At 42.1% G+C, this 18606-nt stretch overlaps 1 protein-coding gene across 4 annotated transcripts in view; it reads right to left on the reverse strand.

Moving 5' to 3' along the window:
- Nucleotides 1–18606, reverse strand: part of Csmd1 (CUB and Sushi multiple domains 1) — a 1642848-nt gene that overhangs the window by 44446 nt on the left and 1579796 nt on the right. For all 4 annotated transcript variants that reach the window (XM_006508931.4, XM_006508930.4, XM_030243874.1 and 1 more), the window contains 2 exons: nt 16715–16909; nt 8022–8195 (listed from right to left, as the gene is read on the reverse strand). In XM_006508931.4, coding sequence (XP_006508994.1) covers nt 8022–8195; nt 16715–16909 — 369 coding nt within the window. The remainder of the gene's footprint in view (nt 1–8021; nt 8196–16714; nt 16910–18606) is intronic.

Here is an 18606-nt window from a genome sequence, read left to right on the forward strand (position 1 = left end):
GAGATGAGTGTTATGTCAGGGAAATGTGGCCATAGGCAACAGACACAGCATGGGGAACAGAAAGATCTTTCATCCTGAACAAAATCTGGAAGTAAAGAAAGCTCACTAGGATTGCTAAGAGTCTTTAAACTCTCAAAGCCCACCTCCAGTGACAGATCTCCCACAAAGCCTCCCCAGCCAGTGCCACTAACTGGGGACCAAGTATTCAAATATCCGAGTCTCTGGTTTACATTCTCATTCAAATCATCATGAGCTGGGAATGAAGTAAAGAATCAGGTATAGTCCCCAGAGACTGACTACAGATGGACAGACAGACATGCAGAGGCTCAAAGAGTGCATGTCTTGCATGCTGGAGACACGTTGGAAGGCTGGTAATCCTAAATCATACAAAAAACAAACTATAGGCCACACACCAGAGGGCATGTGCCATATGTGAACGCTGCACACTTTATCTAAGGGACTTTCTCTTTTTAAATTTTGATTTTCTTATTTGCAGCGATTCTGGTACCAAGTCCCCAGAGAGATGAGCAGGGCAGGGATGGGTGAACATAAATCTCTGGGGTTTTAGAATGGAGTGTGAAGAGTTGGAAATGTAAGTTCAACAACCTTGTGGTGATTGTATGGAGCCCCTGCCTTTGAGTGTACTGCACAGAACCTTACCTGTGGTGAAGGGCAGCACTTGTGGAGGAGAGAACATCTTACAAGGAGGTGCAGAGTGAACCCCTCTGCTCTACAAGGAGACACAAGGACCCTGTCATGTACATCTCTACTCTCTCCCTTGAGACCTTTCTTGCCTGCAGCTCCCCTTCCACTCTGTCATTGTCTGTCACTGTGAATATTCAACATGCCTGTGAGGATTAAATTGTAACCATTTTTAGAAAATCTACAAACCAAATGTCCAACCTTAGCACTTGCCCAGCTATTATCAGTATTTTCTGCTGACAATGGAATACTGAGTCTTAAAAATATCCCGTCTCTTAGGAGAGTCAGAATGACAGGCTGTAGGACGAGATGCCATCTGTGTAGTGAGCATCTTTGAGCTAAGCCAGGCTTATATGGACAGTGGATATCAGAGCCATTTTGAAGACCCTTCTTAAGTATTAACAAGTAGTCATAAAATGTCAAGTGGATCAGATCCGTGAACGGCACGAAAGCTAGTGCTGGCATTAAACATCCATGGATGTTTTGAAATCTGTGTATCTGTCCATGTTAAAATGAACACTGCAGAGTACTGATGTATGAGTCTGTTTTACTTCTAAGTATAATTTGCAACGGTGATGCTGAGTAATTTTTCATTGCCACACAAAGGCAAGGGCCCCTGAGAACATGAAATCCTGTGGAGGACAAGAGTTTGACCAGCTATGCTACCCCAGGTGCCTCTAGTGGCAACATTGACCAAGGACCTAACTCCTCTGTCATATAATATACTTTTGTCAATTGTCAAGAACACAGGGGCAAAATTGGAGGATTTGTGTTTGAGGACTCTGAACTGGTCACCTTCCTAAGACACCAAACATACTTCACAGAAAGATGGGAGAGCAGACATCTTCATGGAGGAGAGAAGAAATTCCTCTCTTCTAACAAAATCACTTTTCTTGTAATGACACCAAACATTTTTCCTGGCTATTTTATTAAATATTTTACATAGACCTCTCAAAATCTATAAGGTATTTAAAGAATACATTCCAATTTTATTACCCTCCATCTATAAAAAGAAATCTAAAATACAGTTTTGAATGACGATATTTAGCTACATCAGCCTTGGTGAATGTCACCACATCCTGCTCACAGTAGGATGCATGGCTTCCTAGTCATTGTGGTTCCACAAATGCGAACCTACTTCAAACAGCAATCTATTGTACTGGAAAGTTGAGGTTTTTGTAGAGGGTTCCCAATCAGAGGCATCTTTGACAGCAAGAATTGAAGAGGTAACCCAGTGGGGGAGCTGAGGGCTCACTCTGTGCTAGGAAAATCTATATGCTATAAGTGCATTATCAAGAGATTAACACCTTTACAACAGGGGCCCTAGATTATAAGTGTACCCCTTTATTCTAGCTTTTGTGCTCACTGTTGGGTTCAAGGGACATTACTACAAAAGGAGATAAATACAAGAAAATAATTAAGAGAACACTGTGATCATAAAACTTTCCTGATGGGTTAGGAGGCACCTGGTAGGGGAGATATGGGGTCTGTGTCCTGCATAATGATCCAGGCTAGATTGCTATACAGCTTTGTGCCTTACAGATGAAAACACAGAGCAAGTCCTCAGTCACTTAGAGAATTCTAGAGGCCACAGTCCAAGTACAGGAGTCATCCACAACGTGCCCTTGGAATTATGTGAGGTTGTGACACACATCTGCATGCCTTCATATTGAGTTCATCTGCAAGAACACACACACACACACACACACACACACACACACACACACACACACACAAGCCTTAATTAGAGCCTCAGATTAGGGACTTTGAACAGGACCAGATTCCATTCTCAAGTATGAGCCAAGAAAATTGCCCTACCTCTCCTTAAATACAGCTTTTACATAGAAAATTCCATAAGACATGACTAGTGTATAATCATCCTTTCAAATACTGACTCATTTCTATTCAATGGCCAGAAATATTCTTCACTAGTGGACAACACTGGACACATCTAGAGTACCAGATACAAGATAGAGTATCTCTTCCACCATAATCAGAAAAGACCATGCAAAGCAAAATATTCATCTGGGTACTCATCAAGATAAATAGGGGACTTCCCACCCACAACCTGTACCAAACATCCACCATCACATCTTATATAATGCTGGGATTCACATGGGTTGGGACTCAATACAGTTTGGATCCACAGAAGCCCTGGGGACAAAGAACAAACAGGTAGGCAGGTCTCTTCTGAAGTGAGGATCCATTATGATGCTAATCACATCCACCATGATAACTTGATTTGTCGTGGAGATGGCTTTTATACTTAGTCTGAATCCTAACTTTCCAGTATACTGTGTCTACAGTTACTAACCATGTTGTTAATACCAGCACAAACCCTCATCCCACACCGAGCACATGGACTTAATTAGTTTTATTCTTCCCAACACAACTTTCTTTTTTTTTTTTTTTCCAACACAACTTTCATGGCATCTCTACCTATCCTTCCATGGTTGGCAAAGACAAGAAAAAATATCCATAACCAGCTCATTGCATCTTTCATCCCATGACGTTTCAGATATCTAAAATTATCTATTTATTATTTCCAATATTTCTGTTGGCTAAATAATGCTAAAATGTTTCCCAGACATTCTCCATAAACTAAGATCAACAGATCCATTACCACAGGGACACACCCATCCTCAATGCCTATGCAGGCTCTCTGCAGAACTGGTATCAAGAAGCTGTGTGTTTGGCTCATTTTATGCCAACTTGACACATGCTAGAATCATTTGGGAAAAGGGATTCTCAGCTGAGATTCAGAACATTTACCTCTAGGCAAGTCCTGAGTGTATTTTCTTAATAAGTGCTTGATGTATGAGAACCCAGGCCACTATGGGTGGTGGTGCTACCCCTAGGCAGGTGGTCCAAGGATATATAAGAAAACAGACTGTTGTATCCACAAAGAATAAGCCAGGAAGCAGTGTTCCTCTTTTCTCTTTCCATTAGCCCTGCTTTCAGGTTCTTGTTCTGACCTCCCTCATGGTGGACTATGGTGAGGGACTGTAAGCTGGAATGAACCTTTCTTCCACAAACTCTGAGTATGGAATTCTAACACAGCAATAGTAGCCTCAACTAAGACACTGGGTATGGAACATTGAAATGCATAAAGAATGGAGTGGGAGAGTGGAGCATCCTGACAGTGGAGCTGAGTTAGGTGGAAAATATAGAACAGCCACGGACATAGGCAATGGTGTATCTGTGTTTCTCAGCACTATTTATTGTCCTCAGACCATGGTGGATTTCTTCTATAAGATCCTGTCTTTCACTCTGTCACTGGCCACATCCAGGGAAACATACCTGCTGCCTCCAGCTTCCTATAGAATACCTGGTCCTCTCCTCCTGTCTTTGGGTACTTCCTGTGCTCTTCTCAATGCAGTGGGTTTTTTTTTTTTTCTTTTTTCTCAAAGCCACAGGGTTGAGGGTTATTATTTTGTTTTATCAAGCGATAATCTCTCTTTGACTTGAGACCATGTTACTACATATGTTGTTTTCTGAATTTAAAAATATGAATATTTATTTTATTTTTGGGAAGAATATATCTTCCCCAAAATGTCATGATTGATATACGAAGAAATCAAGGCTTTTAAGACACATCAGGGCTGGTGGAGATATGAACTTATAGAGACTGTGACAGTGTGCCCAAGGCCTGAGTGGGTCTGTACAAGTTGGGGTCCTAGAGCTGGAAAGAGAAGTACATACATGCCCCCATTCCTAACCCAGAGCTATCTCCAGGTATACTCACTTGCAAAGGAAAACTTAGTTTTCTACAAGGGACCCTCACATGGAGAACAAACCACTCTTAAGCATAGACCACCTGCCCACCAGTAGATGGCCAAATGAACTCAATAGCATAACTGGGGCCTTGTGCCCACTTATGTATCCTTTGTGTCTATATCATGGCTTCTGTTTTTATGTTTTAGTGGGATTCCTCTGTGTGTGCATGTGCATGTCTTTGAGTCTAAATGTTTTTCTTATGCTTTTTCTTTGTCTCTTTTCCTTGTTTGGGTGTTTTCTCTGACTTGTTTGGTTTTGCTTTATCTTATTTTATTATTATTATTATTTAAATACCTACTTGTTTTCTAAGAGAGACAGAAAGGGCATAGATGTGGATGGGTGGGGAGGTAGAGAGGTACGAGGAAGTGGGGAGAGAAAACCATGACTAGAATACATTATTCAAAAAACTATGTTTAATTAAAACATATCTTCACCAAATGGCCGGACTGATTCTGAAAGTCATTTTCCAAAGTGACCATCGAGTCGGCTGCCATAAGGCAGTGGTAGCTCTGCCAATCACTCATGGTCATTCAGCTTGGAAGACAGCCAGAGTACTCTCAAGAAGGCCCAAGCAATGGGAACGGATGAGGCGCTGATTTGAATATCAAATAACAAATCACAACATGGAAGAAAATTAACAGCTTCATTGATACGTCAGAGCATCCAAGCATGTGGAGAGGCCATTGCTCTGTGGAGCTGAGCCATGTGGTATCTTGGGAGGGGAAGAATTATTGGTTCTCCGTGTGGCTCAGTGTTGGTGGGAGAGTGCAGATGCCCTTTGCATCACCTTTAGAAGAGGAACTTATTCCCAGTGGAGCAGCACTAGATCAGGAGCCCCTGGTCTGTTACCACACAGCCTATATTTCAAGGCTATTTTTATGACTAGCGAAACATGACCATGGGCAAGCTCCTCACTTCTTTCTCTAAACCTTTTTCTGTTCCATGTCAGGAGTAACATGCACTTACTTGGTATTCTGATACGAATTCAATAAAATGAAGCTTCAAACTGCCATACCTGTGTTACCAATAAAGACAGTATTCACAGATATTATCTCTCATGAGGCATCTAGTTAGCATGTGGGCTCCGGAACTCTACAGCAATTATGGTGCCAGATATACAGTATCTGTGCCAGGTTTAAGAATGTGCCTTTCTTGATCCATCTGTTTGACTATCCCCGCATCTACCTTGGCAATAGTTCAGCTCAGCTCCCTCCTGCTCATCCACTCCCACACATATTCCACAGGCTGCACATCTGGCTGTGGTTTCCCTTGGGCCTACGTTCTTGTTAGGTTAGATTATGTGATCTACCCACCAGCAATCTGTTACTCCAGCACAGGGATACACTCATTACCACATTAGGCAGATTATGAATCTCAATAGTCAAGTTTCAACGGTCACTGTGAAACTATATTTGCTCAGCTGAAAAATCTTTACACTAAATTTACTGCCCATTATTTAGCCAGCCATACAGTGGCTATGTGTCATCTTAGCCCTTTCCTGGCTGTTCAACTCCCTGTTAAATACTCTGCTCCTCTGATTCCATAACTCTTTTCACAAGTCTATCCAACTTCTCACCACTCAAATTTTCTTCTTTATAAGCTGGAGGTTTCCCTCTCTTATGCTCAGTTTAAATTTCTCCTGGACTCAGAAGTAAGTCCAAACATTTTCAAGATGGATGGCAACTGATCAAGACCATGTTTGTGACAATGTAAGACCATCAATAGGTCATGTGTCTCAACCTGTGGGATTGGAGCCTTAAGTTTGGATAGAAGGATAACAAAATAAGTAGAGGCTCATTTGGGGCTAATGGGACATAAGGCGACCCTAAGCCTTAACAGTTTTAGAAACTGAATCATTTAAATTTCCCAAGCTTTCCAAGAAGCCTAACCTACATACTTACCTACCAGGCCAAAGCAGAAGATATGTGTTTTGAATCACTCACCCTACCCCTTTGGTGCTAACTTCCACTGAAGGAGAAAGAGAAGACATTGTTCCTACCTGGGCTGCCATGTTGAAGGGGTTTTACAATGGCCACCAAGTCCTCAAGAACACTCAGGAAAGCACAAAGACTAAGGATAAGACAGGCACTAGAATATAGGAGGATGCTAGAGAAAGGTGACACAATGGAAAAGGAAGGAATTGCAAAAGCCTAGGGTAATAGAGATGGGTCAGATACTAGAATGGCGGGGTGATGGGGGGGTGGAATAATGGAGGAAAGTAGAGCAGTAGAGGGAGATAGAATACTGAGGAATTGAGTTGATAGAGGAAGAGGGATGAGACAGGGAGATGGGGAGATAGAAGGACAGGATGGTGGAAGGAGATGGTATCCTGAAGGTTGATAAAAGGAGGTGGGGTACTGGAAAGCTAGGTTGATAGAGAAAGATGGGATGACAGGGAAAGGTGGGATAATGGAGAGATGGAAAGATGGATGCATGAGGTAATGGAGGAAGGTGGATCCTGGGAGGGTGGGGTAATGGAGGGAGTTGAGATAATGACATATTTGGGATACTAGAGGTTAGGGCAATGGAGGGAGGTAGGGTATTGGAGAGAGGTGGGGTACTGAAGAGGAGTAGGGTAATGGAGAGAGTGGGGTACTAAAGTGATAAGGTAATGAAGAGATGTGATAGAAGAGTGGGCAGATGGAAGGAGCTGGAATACTGGAGGTAGGTAGGTTACTGATAAAATGCTATAGATCTGTATGACATTTAAGTGGTGATGAAGACATCAGTTGGAGCAACTTTGAGATATTGGTATATCTGAACTGAACAGTTATAGCTTGTCCACATTTATGCAGAGAACCATCATCCTCCACTCTTTAAAATTATCAAAGAATAACAGTAGAAAAACAAAGCCACGATATTACAGATATGTTCAACTTTAAACAGCTCACAGTACTTGCTAGGTTTGATGACTAATGTCTCAATTCCCTGATGGGATTTTAAGCTGTTGAAAATGTAAAATGTGTATAACGTTTTGGAAATTCCTATTTCTCTTTGCTAAGTTTGTGAAGGTCTTTGAGGACTATGTAGTCTCAGTCCTCTATGAGATAACTTGTTTAATTTAAAGATTTTATTTTTATTTTTAATGAAAATGTTGTGGATAGCCCTGGGGTTATATTTCCTAAAGCTATCCACAAGAGACATGTTTCTGTGTGTCTCTGTGTGGGAGTATCAATGTGAGTTCAGTGTCTTTAGCAATAAGAAGAAATCCCATAGAAGAGGAGTGAGCCACCGATGACTTAAGTTCTGGGAACTGAACCTGGGTCCTCTGTAAGGGCAATAAGCACTCTTAACCATGAAGCTATTTCTCTATCCTCTCTACAAGAAAGACTATATGCCAGAGCACATAAGATAGGACCATCATTTATTTCTTAGACTTTCAGACACTCTGAGAGTTAGAAAGAGGAAGGTAGCCATGACACTGGCCAGATTCAGCAAGGCTGCCAGAGAATTAAGAGCCAGAAACCCCACACTTCCCATACTATGATTCATTCTCAAGGTTGATTTGAATTACACCACATGGGAACTTACGAGTAGCTTACCCAGACACCTTGTTTCTGATCCACTCCAGAGACCATTGGCCAAGCACTCCCGGACGTGGGAGCCCACAAGTGTGTAGCCAGTATTGCAGGTAAAGATGGCAGTGGCTCCGTATATAGTGAGCGTTCCTATTTTGTTACCATTTGGGGGAAAGGACAGGCTTCCACAGGAGATGACTGGAAGAGAAAAACTGTGTTAGTCCAGGTCTCAGCTATAGCAGAAACCCTGGGTAATAGTTTTCCTAAAAAGCATACGGCAAGGATATCTGCTAGGCTAAGAGGTCTAGTCTGCTGGGTCTTGACAGGTCAGTTGTCTCAGTTGGATTTTCCTTCTCTATTGTTTGCAACATAAAACCTCAAATGTCCTAGCATATCACAAAGCCATTGAGGACACTGCAGTGACCCACAGTGTTTTCAATCTCACAGATTGATAACCATTTCTTCAAAATGGACACAGTGTGTAATGCAGCAACCCACAAGACTATCTACTAAACAAGTAGACTGTCTACTTTCTTTTCTATACTTACCCTATGAATGATGTATTTGTGGGGACACTTACATGTACCTTCCAGGGACGTGAAAAATGCCCAAACACAGTATGCTGGGTTGAAGTCCAGCACTTTTCACTTTAACCCTAGCACCTAGATCATTTCTTTCCAGTTATTGGTAGGACCTAAGAGTATCCTTGGCATCTGAGATATGATGTGACATAGTTTGTATGACTTGAAATTAGTCCATTCCTGGAGGTAAATTAATCGTCACCCACAGTAGAAATACTAGTGATACCCACGTGTTTGTATCTCAGATGCATAAATACTTGAGAGCAAAACCTATTGAATCTTGTAGTAGGAAGAAAAATCCTAAATCCTTCAAGGTGGACTAACCAACAGAGGTTCACAAGTGTTAAACAAGATTGTAAGTCTTAGAAAAGCTACCCAAGAGAAAATAAATGTTCAGATCACTTACTAAGCAATGACATGTGCAGGACAAGGTCATGCCAGGAAGTGACAAAAAGACAGAGGTCCCATCTACAATAAACATGCAAGAGATGGGAAGAGAACACAATCATGAGGGAAGTTCTTTGCTCCTCTAGGTGAGCATGGCCAACCTCCTCAGTCTCTGGTGTCTGATGGGACTGAGGATGACAGAATGTAGTGGGAGTCAATGCTGAAGACTATTTAAGAAACCGAGTCAACAAGGCAGCCAGTATCTTAGTTGTTTTTCGCATTGCTGTGACATGATACCTTAACGAAGCGCCTTACAGGAAAGAGGTTTTTTTTAGCTTGCAATTTCCTGGTGGGAAAGGCATGGTGCTGTTGAAAGCAGTGGTTACTGCTCCCATGAATGTGTCAGGAGCCTGAGGCATCCTGCTCCCCACTTACCCAACTAACAAGAAAGCAGAAAGAGACATGAACCCTTCAAGGCTTGACCCCTCCAATGAGGGGTCTACTCTCTACTTTCTGCAATAAGGCCATGATTTCTAAAGGCTACACAAACTCCCAAACAGTTTCACCAGCTGGGACCTAAGTATTCAAACAACAAGTCTGTATACAATCTCCCATGTAAACCACAATGGCCTTGACCCTAGAGGGCTGGTGCATTGATGACTTGGACCCCAGTCCAATGATTGTCATGTGAGTGGACCATGAGGACTTTGACCTCATCCTAGAATGAATCAATTGATGGACTAAATGTCATAACAAACTGTTGAAATGTTATAGAGACTAGGGAGAGTGAGCCTGGTTAGAGAGAGGGTACTTTTAAAGATACACCTTCCTTACGCATGACCCTCTTCTATTTCTTTCTGCTTTCTGGCAACCTTGGATGAACAACTTTCTTCTTTGTCCTTCTCTGTAAGGTCTCATCACATTCAGAAACAAAGCAATCCATGTGTACAAGCCACACAGACCCATGGGAACCCCTGCAATTATCACCCAATAGAAATTGTCCCTTTTCAAAATTGCTTTTCTCTTCCAGGTAGTGTGACTCTTGTCCATAATCCCATCCACCATATTGGAGGCTGAAGATAGACAACTACCATAAAGTCCCAGCATCCCTGGGTGAGACCGTGTCTCAAATTATAAAATAAGATTGCTCAAAAACTGTTTTCTTGGGTTTTTAATCACTGTGAATAAAAACAAAAATCTAGCACAATGTCAGAGGAAGAAAAAATGATATGAGTGTACTCTTGAAATCACCCACCCCTTAGTTCGGCTTCTCTGAGTACAAGGTGTGACTCCCACTCTGTAAACAGGCATACCTGTTTGCTAGATATGATCTATAGGGGTCACTTGCCCGGAATCAGGAGACTACCTCCAGACAAAAATCTGTGCTGAGAGAGCCTCCACATTTCTTGGTGTCTGAGAGACTGCTAAGCTAAAACCTTCACAGTGGCAAGTGTGAGCTTTCAGTAATTTGCTAGCATGTACCATATCAAATGTCAATGGATTCAAGAGGGATTTAGGTTTTTATAATTTGCTGTGAACTTTTCTCTAAGCCTTTTCCCAAACACTGTGTGAACCCTACCTTGAACTGTGATATTTAGCAATTCATGTTGAAACTTCAGTGCTTATCGGGGATATGTTCAATGACAAGGCTGGACCAGTTTCCTAGCTGAGAGCTCTGCAGACCTTTATCGAAAGAGCAGAGTGAAGATGCTCATAGGATTCTATCCTCTCAGCCTTGGCTCACACATCCCAGTGAGGAGACTATTTAAAGTCTATCCTCTAATGAGGCTCATTAGATCACAAGCAACTAACAGAACAACCACTGAGCTTATGGGCAGCTGGATAATGGGATTCTAAGCCTAGAGTTTCTCTTGGCTGCAAACCCTGCTCATTAGTAAGGGTGGCAGAGCAACTTGGAAGAGCCTAATTGGGGAGTCCATCAGCACTAAAAATAACCTTGTCACAAAACAAGGAGAAAGCCTATCTCTATGCTAGCCTCCCTCCTGGTCTCCAAAAATGGATTCATTAGCTGTGCTTTTCCCCTACCACTCAAAACATGGCCACACTCACAATTCACAGCTCTCTCAGAACCCATGTGGTGTCTTTGCACAGCAAAGGTGCTAAGTTGAGGGTACCCAGAGGATACCCTGTGAGGGCTCTCTGAATGCTATTTTCATACCATAGCGGTGGGTGACAAGCCACTCCTCAGAGGCAAGCTTCTTTTTCCTTCCCTCTAAAATTCACAGGGAGATCTACTTTGAAGCAGTAGTCTGATGGCACCTGTTTTCTCATACCACCAGGGCAGCGTTCCTGTCAGCCGCACGAACCCTTATAAACAATCTTCGATATTGATGCTTTCTACTGCTATAGTCAATAGGGCTCCACAATCGTGTGCAGCACATGGTAACCATGAGAAAGCAAGAGCTCTACACTCTGCTGGGTGTGAGAAGAGGCAGGACATGCACAGAGATGGTTGTAAACACATGAAGGAGTAGTATGGACTATAGCCTGAGGTACTATGTGAGACCTACAGGATGACACCTATGATCTGTAGTTGGGTGTAAGTCTGAAGGCCTCATCCACAATGAGGATGTGCTTGACAGAATCAGTTGCTTGTACAGCAGTGAGCAGATACTAGAGCTACTTATGAGTCTCTCGTTTTCAAGTCAAGGTCTACAATGTCCACTCTAATAATAGAGTAACAGTGGTCCTCAAGCAGGAGAATGGAATGCCTGTGCTGATTTTTGTGGACAGACCTCTGCTGTTGTGTTTAGCCATCAGTCCATACATGGCTCTGGCTAGCAACCAGAAACCACAGCGGCCACACTACAGCTCAGTTGGGTGAAGACCTGCTTTCAGAAAACTTGGAATTAATAGTTAGGCAACAGGGAACATGCGTGATGTTCTCTGTATACATTTTTAAAGGTCTAGTTTGGCTTTTTGTGTATACATAAAATTTAAAACGTAAAGATTTCTGCTTCATGGATCTCCACAGCAGACATGTCTCTTGCTTTTAAATATAAACAATATGAAGTGTGAGAGAAAGGATGCTGGATTCCCCATTGTGTGGGTACTTTGTCTGCAGAGGGAAGACTCCAATGGGAAGATTTCCTTCTCCTGTGCTGTGGACCCACAGGGACCCTGAGACCTTAGAACCTCTTGGAGTGATAATGTCAACCCCCACCCCAGCCCCAACCCCAAGAAGCTGGAGAACTTAGCTGTACTCAGGGAGCCGTGATGTACTGGGGGTGGTTGAGGGTCTGTATCTCCTCTGGGTTAAATGGCCAGCAAACCAGGAAACTTATCACCCTGGATCCCGAACAGATACATCATGGAAAATAGTAGGTTCCCTTCACATCTCATCGCCTGACCATTCTGAGATAAGCCACAAGTAACTAAAACCTTATAAATTACAGTTCCAGCGCTACACTAACGGTTTCCATGACAACACATTTGAAGATACTGCTGATTCTGTCCCAGTACCATATGAAAAGCAATAGTTTCGTCTATAGGGATATAGTCACAGGCTAGAAAACTGGGCTTAGAAAAAATTGTGTCATTTTAAGTATGTTTAATTGAGAAATTGAATGGTGTTTGCGCTTTCTAGGGTTAGCATGCTCCCATTTCAAAGAAAAGTATCCTGTTACCAGGATTGATCTTGTATTTTTTTTTTTCTGGGTGTGTATGGAAAAAATAGAAATCATGAAAAAATAAATAAATTTCAGTTACAATAAATTACAACTTCATAAGAAATAATGAACTAACACATTCACTGATTTCTGTAGATGCTAGAAAATGAACATGTAATGCCCTAATTTCTTTCTTTTTCTTCCCTTTTGGAAGGGTCGGACATGAGACTCCTTTAATCCTTCTCGGTGGCCTATTTACTCTGCTTAGTCTGAGAGATGAGATTTTTTTTTTTTTTTTGGTCTGACTTAATTTCCTAATTTGTTATAAAGAGAAGTACTGTTAGATACTGAACTAAAGCTGACTGTGGAGGATAACTGGTAACATGAATATTCATGAGGGCACAAGGGAAAAGTGGGAGGGAGACTGGAGACAAAAGCTGACTGAGCATGCTCATTTCTGTTCCTGTGTCTCTTCCAAGCTCTGCATCTGAAATAAGATGCTTGGACATTTGAACACTATGCTCATCATAAATAGCTTCTCCAAAATATAGCCCGAGACTACAGAAGTCCCTGGTATCTTTTCAGAGTCAACAGACAGCCCTCTATTCAGTCTCTAGACTTCAAACTACCTGATTATCTTTTAACTCCACTGAAATAGCATAATTAAAGTAGTTCTGAGCAAGGATGGAAGGCCCAGCCACATCCATGCAGCCTTGTCCCATAGAGACTCAAAAGAACACTCTTCTCACAAGCTATTGTTCTGCTTGAAAAAAAACTTTATTGTTAATAAAAGTATATTATTTATATTAGTATGAAAGAGACTTGCTTTTATGTAAATTAATATCCATTTATATCTTCTCAGTTTTCATCAAAATTATTTAAATGTTTTCAAATAATTTGCTGTTTCAATTTGTAACGTAGGAAAAGAAGATTTCAAGAAATCTTTAAGCTTTTCCCCCTGGCCACAAACCCTCTGTGTAATGGCCAGTGTAGTGCTTTATTCAGTCTTTAGGTTCTGAGCCAGTTCATTTGTGGTTTCCTGGGTGAGATTGACAGGCTAAGGCTAGAGTGGAAGGGTGAGCCCTTTAAAAAGGCCACCTGGTTCCTGTCTTCTGAGAGATGGAAACCATGAAGCTGGAGAGGGTGAAGGACACACGTTAAAATCTGAGAGTGGACCCCATTACCTGAGATTATACATTGAGAACCAGCCATAATCACAAGGTCCATGTTCTGCCTGTGAATGTGAGCAGACAGCCAGTCCTGACCCCATCAGATTCATGTGAAGACAGGACTCCAGTAGCTTCCAGAAGGCAGCTCTGGAAGGCCCCAGGCAGGAAGACACAAAACCTATGGGTCCATCTAATGTTACATGCTACACCTATGAGTGTATCCCATGTCACATGAAGAACCTGTGTGCCTATGAAATGTCAGACAGTGAAGACCCTGTGGCTCCATCCAATGTTACAAGCAGAATCTGTATGCATATGCAGAAGCTGTGGGCCTATCTAATGTCAGACACAGAACCTGAGATCCCATCTGTGCTACATGGAGCTAATGTATTTGGGATAAGTGTTTTCCCATCTACAGATGCAACTCCTCAGGAATTACTGGCTGCACTGTAACCTTGACAACAGTTGTTTCTGAAGTTAGGGACCTTTCCACAAGGGCCTGTGGGAAGAGGCTGGAGAGTATTCTGAACTCCTGGGTGTCATTTTCAAAGCATTAGCAACAGCAAACAAGGTCTAGAATGCTAGACAACAGCACCATAACCCGCCACAATAAGTCAGGAGTGTCTGTTCTGATGCATCTATATTTCTGAAAAGGAGTTTCTAAAAATTAGCAAGCCTTTTTCCAATGAAAAAAAGATTTCAAAATGCATAAATAGAAAAAAAATGATAATAACTTTGGTAGCTTTAATGAGAATGGCCTTCGCAGGCTCATAGATTTAAATATTTGGTACCCAGTTGGTGAAACTGGTTGGGAAAGATTAGGAAGTGTGGCCTGATTTGGGGACTTATGTCACTAGGGTGGGCTTTGAAGTTTCAAAAGCACATGGTGTTCCTGGTTACCTTTCTGTCTCCTACTTGACTATCAGGATATGAGCTCTCAACTGCTAAACCAGTGCCATACTTTTGTTCCACAGTTCTGAGTAGTAACCTACAGACCACTAAGCCTGATTAAAGTTCTTTTATAAGTTGCCTTATTCATGGGACCTCCTCACAGTAAAAGAAAAGTGACCAAGACAGCAGTATCCATCTTTTCAGGTAAAAGAGAACTTTCAGTGGAGTCATAAGAATAAGCACACAGCTCCCAGTGAACTTTCCAGTCCTGAGCCCTGCTTTGTCTTTCTCAAACACAGATTTCCATCTCCAAACCACTCTCCCAGGACAATCTGGATGCTTGAACAATGTCTGGGTAAACATCCTGTTTTTATAAGACAGCAAGGGTATCAGAGATGTGGGAGAGACAAGATGATGTCATTTGCAAAAGGGCTGTCCTTGCCAAGACAGACAACCTGAAATCCAGATCTGAATAATCCATCTAAAGCAAGGTATACTTTCAGGTGGATTCTACTGATTCTAGAAAAATATGTCTATGCTTCTATGGTAGCATGCAAAAGAGACACATTGCAGCATGTGGCACAGAGCTCATTCCCAGTCACATGTGATAGTAAGCAGTCACCAGCACGCATAGTATATATGTACAGGGTCAGAAGGTAGGTACAGTTGATATGTGGCTCTGGTCACACGAGATGAAGTTAAAGATCAAAGACGTTTGTGTGTGTCAGGACAATTGATTTTCAGAACCTCAGGACAAGCGCAGCACCGAACACCAGGACCTGGTTCCACATTCTTTCCTAGTAAGGGGACCTTGCTGCTTCTGGGTTGGGTTCAAGGATTGGTAAAACCCCAAGTTTGCAAAGACTCACTTGTAGGTGTAAAGTATTCTGGAAATGCAGCTTTAAGCTGTGGCATCAAGATGACCCTGCTTACCAAGGTTTGAACATAGGCTGAGAGGGCTACACCAAGCAGCCTTGGAATCAGGTATAGGAGAGTATGTGGAGCCTGCTGCATCTACAGAAGCCTCCCACAAACCCCTTAAGAAGGCCAAAGTCTGTTATGTCAAAGCCTCTGTCCTTGTCCCTTCTTGACAGACCTAATTCTGGGCTCCCAAATCACAAAGAGGCTCTAAGGAGCCAGGGGATATGGCTGAGTGGCATAAATGTGGGACAAATATATCAGGACAATGGTGGGGAAATTAACTATGAGCTCCTGCCCGGGCATTGGACACCATAAGAAGGAGCCATCCAAGCCACCAGGAACCATTACAGCCAAACTGAGAGTAGCTTTGAGAAAGGTGTCCTCATATTTAGGACTTGAATGTCTCATGCCACCACCCTCCCTTACTTATCTCTAGGTTCCTAGGAAGAGCTTGTCTTACATGAAGAATTAGCATTGGCTGTATTAAAAGTCAAACTGAAGTTATTATGTAAAGCACCTAATCACACATGCCTTTGTTTCTCTCTCTTTATTCTGCTTCCATTCTTCCTGCATTGTGTACTGCATAAATCTCACCCAGTCCAACTGCGTGTTTCAGTGTTTGATAATTTCCTGTCAACAATTGGTGGAGATTGGATATCAGAGGTGTATGAATCAAAAGGCACGCTGAACAATGTCAGCTTTGTCTCGTGTTCTTACTTATTCATATTTAACCGTTCATCATGCACCTGAGAGTATAATCATCTCCCTTTGCCAGACTGCCATTGTGGAGGACGGATTCCTTCAGCATAAATACTATTTCCCAAGATCCTGATGAGAAGTTTGTCAGGGCTTTCATGCAGAAGAATAGCCAGCTCTTCAAACATGTGCTTTTATTTGTCTTTAAGCTCAGATGTGACATATTTGACTATTCTAATATTCTGAAGTTTATAAAATACTGTCATTAAGAAAGGAGCAGAGTGCTAGATATTTGATCCTGCAATGCCTGTTTGAGCTTGACATGTTAACACAGGGCTCTGCTTTAGTCAGCAGGATTATGATGGAGTCTTCATAGGTGGCCCCATTGATGCTGTGTCCTGGAGTTCTGCACCCTGTATTTGAGAGGGCCTGTCACCACTTACCTTTACATCTGGGTCTGTCTTCCTCAGTGCTCCAGGTCCCATTGGCTTGACACTGCAAGAGCCTCTGACCCTGCAAGAAGTAGCCGGGGCTGCAGCTGAGGAGAACTTGAGCTCCGTATTCATTCAGTGATCCCGAAACCAGCCTCCAGAGCACGTGCTCTGACAGCTGGCCTTCGATGCTGGGGCAGGGCACCGCTGCGAGAGAGAGAAACACCTCAGTGTCAGTATGGCTTCCCGACAGCTCTGACTGTCATTGCTTTTAGAAGGTAGAGGCTGCTGGGATAAGAAGCTCATTGTGCTGTGTGACCTAGATGCCCTCAACTCTTACTTCACAACTTCTCTGTTTCCACATAATCATTCGGGAGGCATTCTGAAATTTCAGCCTGGGAGCTACTGTCTTGTTACAGAAGTGGAGGGGATCTTATGGTCAGACTGAGGTATAATCATAGAAAATAATTACTTTCCTGTTTGTCACATACATGTGTACATATGTACTCATTCATACATGGGTTCATGAGCACACCACTGTCTTCATACATGTACACTTAAATATGCATACACATGTGGAAACACACATGCACATTCACATGTATGCACACGTGAATATACATGCACAAATGTACACACGAGAAGATATGCACACAATATAGATTCATATGACTAGGTTTACAAGTATATGAAAATAGTTAGGCATGCTATGTTATTACTGTAGAAAACATGATTATTATTATAATTTAAAGGAAGGACTTCCCATGCTCCAAGGCAGTAAAGACAGAAGCTTTTGAGCGCAGAGCCCTGAGAGCAGCTGCAGTATCAGTACTGTAGGCTCAGATGCAGCCCCAGGACAGCAGACTCCAGAGAACTTTCAGATAGACTGAGATGCATGCACTATTTGGAAGCTATGCAAGTATAGGTTTGTTTATGAAAGTATGACAGCTATTTCAATGAGTTTTACAAGTTAGAAAGAAGCAAGAACCACAGCGTTAAGCACAAAGCTCCCGTAGTTGATATCTGTCACTGTCAGCTGGTTACCCACACAACTGAAGGGCCCAGCTTGGTCAGTCTTGAGTTCAAAAACAATAGCTGGAGAAATTGTAGCTTTCCTGGAGTGATAATAATAAAATGTATTTTGCTTTTAAATTTCGTCCACACTCATTCTAATTGAATCTGCTGTGTGAAATGTTATAAAATCTCTCTTCTTCCTATGGTGACTTCCAGTTCTATTTTCAAATAAATTACAAAGAAAGGATATTTAAGAGCAAAAACAATGAGGTTAAAAAAATTAAGAGGACAATTTGGTAATTTAGAAGCAATCTAAAGTTTATATCTCTTAGATGTTTGTAGATTCAGCAGCTATCTTCTATGTCCATGGATATATAAATGGTTTGCTTAACAGTCGAAATTATGTCTTTCTGTGGCTAGGGTATGTTTAGCTATGTCCATAAAATCTTTAGCCATAGGAAGTCTGAACACAGTGAAGTGTGGCAGGAGGCATTCTTTTTGCCAGTATGTGCTTCAGGAAATAACTCCAGCTTTCTAATCTTCGGATCTATACAAACTCTGCTTCTGGGGAGGGTTGGGCATTGGCTCAAAGTAGAAGGGCAGTTTTCCTCTGGCTAATTCCGTTCTTAGCACCAATCCTACATGTCCACAGGTGTCTTGCTTCTTTGTGAAAACAGTGTTTGTTTCCCTCTTTTGTCTTCTAATTTAGTTGTTTGTGTCTCTTGCCCTCTGATTGGTGACAAGTTTTTTGGGTTTTGTTTGTTTGTTTGGTTGGTTTTGGTTTTTTCAAGACAGGGTTTCTCTGTATAGCCCTGGCTGTCCAGGAACTCACTCTGTAGACCAGGCTGGCCTTGAACTCAGAAATCCTCCTGCCTCTGCCTTCCTTGAGA

The sequence above is a fragment of the Mus musculus genome, chromosome 8 (assembly GCF_000001635.26).
Source record: "Mus musculus strain C57BL/6J chromosome 8, GRCm38.p6 C57BL/6J".
Taxonomy (NCBI): Eukaryota; Metazoa; Chordata; class Mammalia; order Rodentia; family Muridae; genus Mus; species Mus musculus.